This window comes from Zea mays, chromosome 5, assembly GCF_902167145.1.
Source record: "Zea mays cultivar B73 chromosome 5, Zm-B73-REFERENCE-NAM-5.0, whole genome shotgun sequence".
Classification (NCBI taxonomy): domain Eukaryota; kingdom Viridiplantae; phylum Streptophyta; class Magnoliopsida; order Poales; family Poaceae; genus Zea; species Zea mays.
Window position 1 is genome coordinate 185,750,877 of NC_050100.1, and position 9,221 is coordinate 185,760,097.

Consider the following 9,221-nt stretch of genomic DNA (forward strand, 5'->3'; position numbering starts at 1 on the left):
TTTGTGGATGTTGTCGATATGTTGCTATTGTTATTGCGGTAATGATTGACAATGAATATGAGTGGCATGGTTGAACGTGTCATGATTGTTGGCATATGAGGACGTATAGTTGTTTCTATTATATCATTGTACTCTTTTTTTATTGTGTTATACAACTAGTGGTAATGATCAATTATTCTTTACTCGTGTGTTATCTTGGTTGAACCTATTAGATATGCTAGTGCGTAGCGTATCCATTTTCCTACAGTGGTACTCATGCATAGTTTTTATCTCGATATTTGCACATAGGTGATTTGCCTTATGAATTGGATCTATTTTTGCTTATGTTGAAGCACATATTAGGACGAATGAGATAGTTGTTGGTATAGTCACACAACTTATTTATCCCTACCGAATAAAATCACTATTGAGGCATAAGATCGGTTTGCTTTTCCTCCTAACCACTTGCACAACTTGTTCTTGTTGGATTCACCATCAGGGCTAACCGTGCGTGTACCTTTTAGGTTGAGAAAGGCAACAGATCCAAGTAAGGTTGGGTGCATTGTTATCGTTCTACCTCGTACAATTGTCAATATGATTGATGATGAAAATAGAGACATTTGAAATGTCTCAGAATCAGTTTGATTTGATCAATCTGATGAGATTTCCATATCGATTTCATTGGTGTGATTAATGAAATTCTAAGAGGTTTGGCCAATCCCTTTTTGCATCACATGCTACTATCAGGTTCTTTGCCTAAGTTTGTTTTGTAGGGAATGTTGTGAATAGTATGATCTAGATGTATATGAGATGCACATGTGTATTTTTGGCAGTATGTGTGTCATATTTATCGCAACTAGGTTGAGGTTACTCTTTTATTGTGTAATGACCTATGTGTTGATCTATGATGTTTGATATTTTACCAGCTAGTGATATCATAGTTCTTGATGTTATCATGGAAGACTCAAGTATGAAGGCTCGAAGGATGAGGAATTAGTGATACAGATCATCATGACATGGGGCCATACTCATATTTAATATGATTATTCGTGGTGTTTTATTTTCTTGTTATACTATTCACCCATGTATTGAATGTTACAGTATAGCTTCCTTTGAAAAAATTAGGAGATCACTTTGATTCTCTTCCAATTGGTTGGTCTACAAAAGTAGACTGGCATCAATTACCTTGATCTAATATGATGGATGTCAGACATCTTTATGCATAATGTTGGTTTGCTTAACAAGGCTACCAAATAGGATTTAGGTCTTGGGCTTGTTGGGAGCTAAAGCATTGGATGTTATCCAACAAACAGGAGTCACATAGGATATGATTAAAAAATGTTGCTTACCTATGTTATTATGTTTCTACCCGTGATGCCAAAGCTCATTAGAACTTAGTGAACATGGATATTCTCCATTATATGTCATTAGATGGGATACAATTGCAAAGCATATATTAGGAGAATCTTTTCTTAGATTGTTTAATGAAATATTAAAGTAAATATAGTGATGAACTTTGCTTCTATTTTGTTATAGATGACACCTAATGCTTTTACCAGTTTTAATTTGTTAAAAAATTGACAAAGAAAAACTCACTCGAACAAACTTTATTGATTGATACCATAATTTAGAATTGTTCTTAAGCAAAATAAAAAAGAATATATTCTTGAGACTCCTGATCCTAATGAGCGAGTCAACAAAGAATGCAAGTGATGCTGATTGAAGTGCTTATGAGAGACATATGAATGAATAGGGCTAGAAAAAATCTCAATGCTCTCAAGATGGTTTGGGATAGATGCGTATTGGCTCGGCTCTTGAGCCTCTGATAAGCTGAGTTGAGTTGAACTAGCTCATTATTACTAACAAAAGATTCTCAACCACCAAATAGGAGACATGAGGATTTGTTTTCGGAACTCGGCTCCTTCCAAAAAGAACATATGTCGTCACCGAGAAAGCTTCAAGTGACCCAAAGATCAAGCTTAAGATGAGTCCATTTCAACTCCTTTCATTATCTACTATTTTGATCTCTTCCACTACAGAGGTAAGATTAGGGCCTTCACAAACTTTCCACGGCTCACCAAAAAGCGTGAGAAATCGCTAGACAATGTCATGTTGTTTATAAGTTTTTTCTATCAAAAGTAGTAAATGCTTCATGAGCGATTGATGAAGCCCGCAAGTGTTTAAGGATTTGATTTGCTCACTTTTAATCTCGATAACTAAATCTCTCAAACAAATTTACTAAATCTCACATAAATATCATGAAGAGAGGTTGGGAAGAGCTAGAGAGGCTTTTGTGGACATAGGGGTGTGGCATTAACTCCTCAAACTGAGGAAGGGGCTATAAACATCGTACACTCATGAACTTGTTCGTTATGTCTAACATAACTAGGAACTTACAGAAAATATTCGGAACTTCCAGGCCAGAATAAAAGTTGTCGTTTGAACAGTAAAACTAGGCATTGACCTAGAATGAGTGTACAATCTAGAACTTCTAGAAAACATGTCCAAAACTTTGAAAATTTTGAATAAGTAGTACATGTAACTTCACAAAAAAAACATCATAACTTCTAGCTCCAAGCTCCAATTTTGACCATCTTGGATTCTACAAAAGGGTTATTTAGAGGGATAACCATCACAACTAAAACACAATCTCCATGACCAAAAAGTACAATTGTTGGTATGTGTTTCTCTTGGTTATTATTCGAGTTTTGGTTATTTTGAGCACTTATGACTTATCAAACTATGTTTGTTCTATCTCTCTTAATAGTATGACATACATATATATACTGAAGATCAAAGGTTATGTCTCTCTCACTCACTTGAGTTTTCAATATCTTCATATGCCATTTTTTCTCAAAGTATCTTCAGAAGGGTTTGCAACACCCTTTGTCACATTCTTTGAGTAACACGACATTGGGTTTGTAACATAAACCATTTAATATATGTGAGTTTAATTCATGGCTTCAAGTGATTTCTACTTATGATACAACAATGATTTAAATCTCCACGTAATTTGACTAGTAGTTCATCAACTTAGTGCAATGATTCTCTCTCAGCCGAGCGCGCCTAATCTTGCCAATTGAGCAACGTATAACCAATTTGGCTAGCTCATATTAGCAAAGAAAAAACATCTTTCATGTCAATCAACATAGCAAGGCAAGGAAACAAAACCTAGGTGGTGTTTGGCTCAGTGGGTGATCCGGTAACGACAATGGAATTGACTCCCAGCGTAATCCGTTACGGCGGAACAATTATTTGACTTTGTTTGTTTACCGGCCACAGCGAGGTCCGTAAACTGATAATGATGGGGGAGGACGGTATCACTGCTGCTCTAGACCGTATTCGATCCCTCCGCTACTCATTACGTTATGACCCAACCAAACTTACAGTAATGAGATTGGATGGCATTGGGAAACGATCACGGAAGAAAATCAACCAACCAAACAGCTCCCTATTGTCTTCCTCACTCAGTTTCCTGCCATTTGGTAAGGTGAGGCTAGCTCCAGCAAGGGACCCTAAAGAGTTCTGTACCCTAAATATAGAGGATCAAATGGTACTCTACGCTCTCCAGCAGCGTCCTCTAAACGGTCCTCTAAATTTAGAGGACGATGCTGGATTCTCTATGTATAGAGTTTCTCTAAACGGTCCTCTATTCATTTGAATACTTTAAATAACCGGTTTAGCAAAACTAAAATATGTACAATACATTTGAGAGTATGACAAATACGTATGTACAAAAAATAAAAATAAAAAATGTCTCTAATATAGATATTTGAGTATAGAGGACGTCATTTAGAGGATGTTGTGTTGGAGAGGAAGGAGATATAGAGGATGAAATCTTTTAGAGAAGACTGTAAATGATGGATATAGAAGATGAATATAGAGGACGTTGCTGGAGACAGCCTGAGGCTCGCCTAGGGAACCAAATGTGCCCTTAGTTTAGTCTTTTATTTTTTTGTACTTGTACGAAGCAAGGCATCTATGCAAGCAAATGCATACGTACATGCATAAGGATGTATATATTTGAGTACATTTAGGTAGTTTCGGGGTTTTTTTTGAAAGTACAGTTACGTAGTTTCTACTAGTGCAGAAATAGGTAAATAGCTAACCGAAACTCAGAAGAATATGGAGAAATCGTCATCTGTCCCTCCGTCGCTGCAGACATCCATAAGGCTCGTCTCGCCGGCACCACTGGAGCCGAACACTTCATGTACGACCTTCTCCACGTCCAGCGCTTCGGCCTCCACCACCGCGCCGGAGTTAGCATCGTTTTCATCAGGCGACGGGATGAACGGCGGGCGCGCCACGTCGAGGACGCGGTCCCAGTCGACGCCTCTAAAGAAGGCGTGGCGCTTGACGCCGCGCGCGCCTAGTCGCTTCCCGGGGTCCTTCTCGAGGAGCCTGGTGATGAGGTCGCACAACGGCGTCGCTTCGCCGGGCAGCTCCGGCGGCGCGGTGAGGACGCGGTGAAACGTCTCCCGCCGGCTCCGGCCCCGGAATGGGGTGCATCCGTACAGCATCTCGTAGATCACCACGCCGAGGCCCCACCAGTCCACGGCGTAGTCGTGCCCGCTGCCGGCTACGATCTCCGGCGCCACGTAGTCCTCCGTGCCCACGAACGAGTTCGACTTGGCTGGCGTCCGAACGCCCGGCGGCGAGCAGCATGACGACGAAGACGCGGACGGGGCAGTCATGGAAGTGAACAACGGGGACTGGGGCGAAGCTACGTGGCGGCGGGAGAAGCACGCGAAAACCGTAGATGCCTTCGTGTTCTTGTTCCTGCGCCTGTGGCGATGTGAGGAAGGTAAAAGCGAGCTGGCGCGTGCTGGGGCCGCGTCCGGCGGCGGCGGGGGCAGAGGCGGCGGCAACGTGGTAGAGAGGTCGAAGTCGACGAGCATGACGTGGCCTGATTCCTGGATGAGGACGTTCTCCGGCTTGAGGTCGCGGTACACGACGCCGAGGCCGTGAAGGTGCTCGAGCGCGAGCACCAGCTCCGCCGCGTAGAACCGGATGACGGATTCCGGGAACGTGGTCTGGGCGCGCCAGCGGCGCCGGAGCGACTTGAGGTCGCCGCCGGGGCAGCGGTTGATGACGAAGCCGACGACGGCGTCGGTGGCCACGACGCCGCGGAGGGACGGGAGCAGCGGGTGGCGGAGCGCGAGCAGAACGTCGCGCTCGAACCAGATCCTCCGGTGCCCGTCTCCGCCGCACGTGCCTCCTGCTGGCCCCGCCGCTCCCTTGTGCCGCGCGGCGGCGCGGGACATGGCCTTGAGCGCCATGGGCTCGCCCGCGCCTGCAGCGGTGCTGTCCCCGCCTGCGGCGACGGGCACGACGTGGAAGACCACGCCCCTGGCGCCCTGGCCGAGCACGGACAGTGCCTTGAGGTCCGCGAGGGCAAGGTTGAGCTGCTGCGGCAGTGAAGGCGCCATGCTCGTTCACCACGGACGACGTGCCAAGAGGAAGAAGCTACTCCGGGTGCTGTTATGTTGAGCGGCAGGGTCTGGCCTGGGTTTCCCTTTTTAGATTCTTGAGGTGATAGCTCTTCTGTGGGTTCGGTTTGCTTCTCCACGTCGATCGAAAATCCCCCTGCTCCTCTCGTTGAAAATTCGTCCAGTTCAAATTCACGTGTTACGTACGTGGCGTCCAAGACAAGACGCTGTCGCATCTTCCAGATCCAGCCACGCTTTTACCAACAGGAAATCAATGGCAGTCACAGGGCAACCAATATGGAACACACCTGAAATGGATTCACGTGATGAGACGCGTCAGGGTCAGGGCCAGGTCAGGTGCGATTTGTCGCCCATGATCCATCCACCTCAGTAAAGAGCTGTGCACACGTCCTTCTTGTGATCTACTGCTGCCAAGTGCCAAACTCTTGACTGAACGTCAACTGCCACATGAAGTCATGAACTTTGTCCAGGCCAGACGAGCTAGTTCCTGGACAGAGACCAGCTATCGCCAGTTGTTTTCGTCCAGGTCACCTTATCTAGATCCAAGACAGCTTAGGTGTAACGTACGCATGCAGTACGACTAGTACACAACGTCATCGGCTGGAACTGGAATTCAGCTTGGCCATGGTCGCCACGGTCCAAACAACATTCTCGTTGCTAAAGGCCAGCAGTTGGTGCTGTCTAGGGTTCGGTTATTACAAAATTTTGGCATAAACCAAGCCGCCGAGAGCTCTGCACATTGATAGCTTTAGGGGATCTGTTTGGTTCCTGGAACTAATCTTTAGTCCCTGCATTTTAATCTCGTTTGATCTCTAATTTGTCAAACGGGTAGACTGTCCCTCAAGGAGTCACTAAAAGGAACTAAAGCAGTTTTTTTTTTGCACCGGTTGCCCTCGCATTCATCTCCCTCTCCCACACTACACTCCGAAGGTTCGACATGTTTCTCCCCTTGTCGCCGCCGCTCGATCCGCACAGCACCGCCCCCACGTCAATCCACCCCGCGCCGCCCCTCAACGTTCATCACATCCCAGCTAGCAGTTTACTAACATCTTCACTAAGACTAAGAGTCTTCCCTCCTTGTTGCTCTCAGAGTTCCGGTTCAGTTTCAACATCGATCATAGCTAGAGTTTCGACAGTCATAGGTGTTAGACTATCTTATTTCTTTCTAAATGTTATGGGCCTAGAGCCCAGGCCATGCGACTCGGATATATGTAATACTCAGCCCACTCAATGAACTAGGGTTTCATTTTTTTCCCAAAGATATTTTGGCCCTCCTCATCTACTTATGTTACCACACAAATGTACCTTCCTACCATCTTTACTTAAACACTTTTCACATGGTACCTTTGATTGTGAGGCTTCAGATTTTAGGAATAGATGGCTCACATAATCTGCAAACACCATGTTTTTTCTAGAAATCATAGAACCAGTGTCTTGAATTCACTAGTCACATTTTTCACTCAAGTAAAATCAACAAGTGACTATCTAAGGATGTAAAGGTCACATTAGAAGCAATCTAGAGAACAAAAAAAGGAGAGGTTATGAAACATGTTGTTTTTTCATTAGAAGTGTACCACCATTCAAGTGTTTGGTTAAAAGCAATGAAATTCTGTGGTTCACTGTGAAACTGGACCAACTTTACAAGTGGTAAGTATTGCAGGAAGTTCAGGGGGAAAGTTAAAATTGAAAAGGAACCTGGTTCCTGCATGGGTCTGACTGATTATGCACAAGTGCCCTATCCTTCGAAAAGCTACTGATGCTTATTCTTCACCTTCTCCAGCTGAAGAAGCTACGCAAGCTACGATCACAGGAATTATCATTATGCAATTACATGTTGGGTTAGTTTGGTAATGAACAAAACAAAGATACGTGTGTTTCATTGTCCTTGTTGCAAAGTGTGTATTACTTTGCAACTGAAACGTTTGTTGATCAACTGCACACAGATACGTTTGTTTGATCATTCTGCAATCACAAACATTGTGTCTCTGTTGCAAAGTATTACAGTACCAAAAACAGTTGCTATCTTGCTTCAGACAGCAAAATTACCATTGACCTATAAAACTATAGGTGTTACTGGACCAGAACCAAGAAATAGTCAAGCACATTTGCAGTCTTAGTCTCACTACACACTATAGCAGATGATATACACAACAACAACAAAGGTGTTTACCCCCAAACCAAGTTCAGGTAGAAAGATGATATACATAGGACTAAGAAGAAATATAAGCAAGTTTGTAATCTACATGACTAATCCACTGGATTAGACAATTGTTATCAAATGATCTTCCAGCAAACTGACATAATATAACATCAAAAGGTAGCTCAACAACATTCATGTCCAGTTTTAAACTAGATCAGAACTAAAAAACAAAGAAAATATTTACATCCAAGTGGTTCACAGTACCAGCACTCCAAATTATGTGCACCCTTGGTGTCCAATCCTCCAAACACGCCAGGGCTACAACCAAGCACCAGCAGGTGATTGCATTCTATAACATATGGGAATATAAGCTGTTGTCATGACAATTGTAAAACCATGGTTATCAAATAGGCCCTAAGCTGTTGACGAGCGTCATCAACGGTAACCGGAGCTCGGTAACCATGGAGATGACCCTGTGCTTGCTACCCCATTACTCAAACGGAGTCCTCCCGTGAGAGTGCCGAGTTCAGAATCTGGAGCGTCGCGTCGAGGTCCACCTGCTTGCGCAGAGCGGCGAGCGAGGAGCCGGACTTGGTCGGAGATGGCGTAAACCCGAAGGGGCACGGGACGGGGCCGACACCGGCAAGGCTGAGGCTACAGCGTGGGTGGCCGGGCGTCACCATGGCACAGGCACGCAACCGTCGCCGCTGGTGCCGATGAAGCTCGAGAGCCCGTCTGTCATGAACCATGTGTAGCCTGGTTTAATACCACCTCGCTTGCAGGAGGAGGCTGTGGCCGGCTTATATGGGCGAGCTTCCCTCCTCTCTCAGGCTAGGTTTTGAGATATGAGTGAGGGTCTCGCTGCTGAAGGCCAGCCCACGAGCGTATGAACACCCGAACGCATGTAAGTGTGGGTTTTTCGGTGGACTGGTAACAAATGGTAACGGAGCCCAGGCCCGCCTGTTAGGGGATGGAAGAAATATCACGAACTATGTGTAGCCTGGGTTAGTACCACCTCGCTTGCGGGAGGGGGCCACGGCCCCCTTATAAGGGCGAGCTTCATTCCTCTCTCAACCCGGGTTTTGAGATGTGAGTGTGGAGCTCGCTGCTGAAGGCCGACCCACGAGCGCATAAACGCCTGAGACTGACCCAGGTACGCTAACAAATGGTAACGGAGCTCAGGCCCGCCTGTTTAGGGGATGGAATGTCACGAACTATGTGTAGCCTGGGTTAGTACCACCTCGCTTGCGGGAGGGGGTCGTGGCCGGCTTATAAGGGCGAGCTTCATTCCTCTCTCAACCCGGGTTTTGAGATGTGAGTGTGGAGCTCGCTGCTGAAGGCCGACCCACGAGCGCATAAACGCCTGAGACTGGCCCAGGTTGTCGGCGTTTCGAGACAGGGGGGTCCCTAAGCCGACGAGTGAGTGTGCTGCGTGCCCCAGCCCAGATGGGTCGAGCGCGTGGGCGAGCGCGAAGGGGGGAGAGGCGAGGTGGCCGGAGCCGAGCGTGAGAGAGGTGGAAGTTCCGCGGCCTTCGTGTTCGTCCCGCGCCCAGGTCAGGTGCGCTTGCAGTAGGGGGGTTACAAGCGTCCACGCGGGTGAGGGAAGCGAGCGGCCCCAAGAGAGCGCCTGTCCCGTCCTCGGTCCCGCGCGG

General features: G+C 46.2%; 1 protein-coding gene across 1 annotated transcript; it reads right to left on the bottom strand.

The window, feature by feature from the left end:
- Positions 1–3,728: 3,728 nt before the first annotated feature.
- LOC103627390 (serine/threonine-protein kinase OXI1) lies at positions 3,729–5,481 on the bottom strand. The gene has a single exon (XM_008647679.2). The coding sequence runs from the start codon at positions 5,406–5,408 to the stop codon at positions 4,095–4,097; it is 1,314 nt and encodes a 437-aa protein (XP_008645901.1). The 5' UTR covers positions 5,409–5,481; the 3' UTR covers positions 3,729–4,094.
- Positions 5,482–9,221: the final 3,740 nt, after the last annotated feature.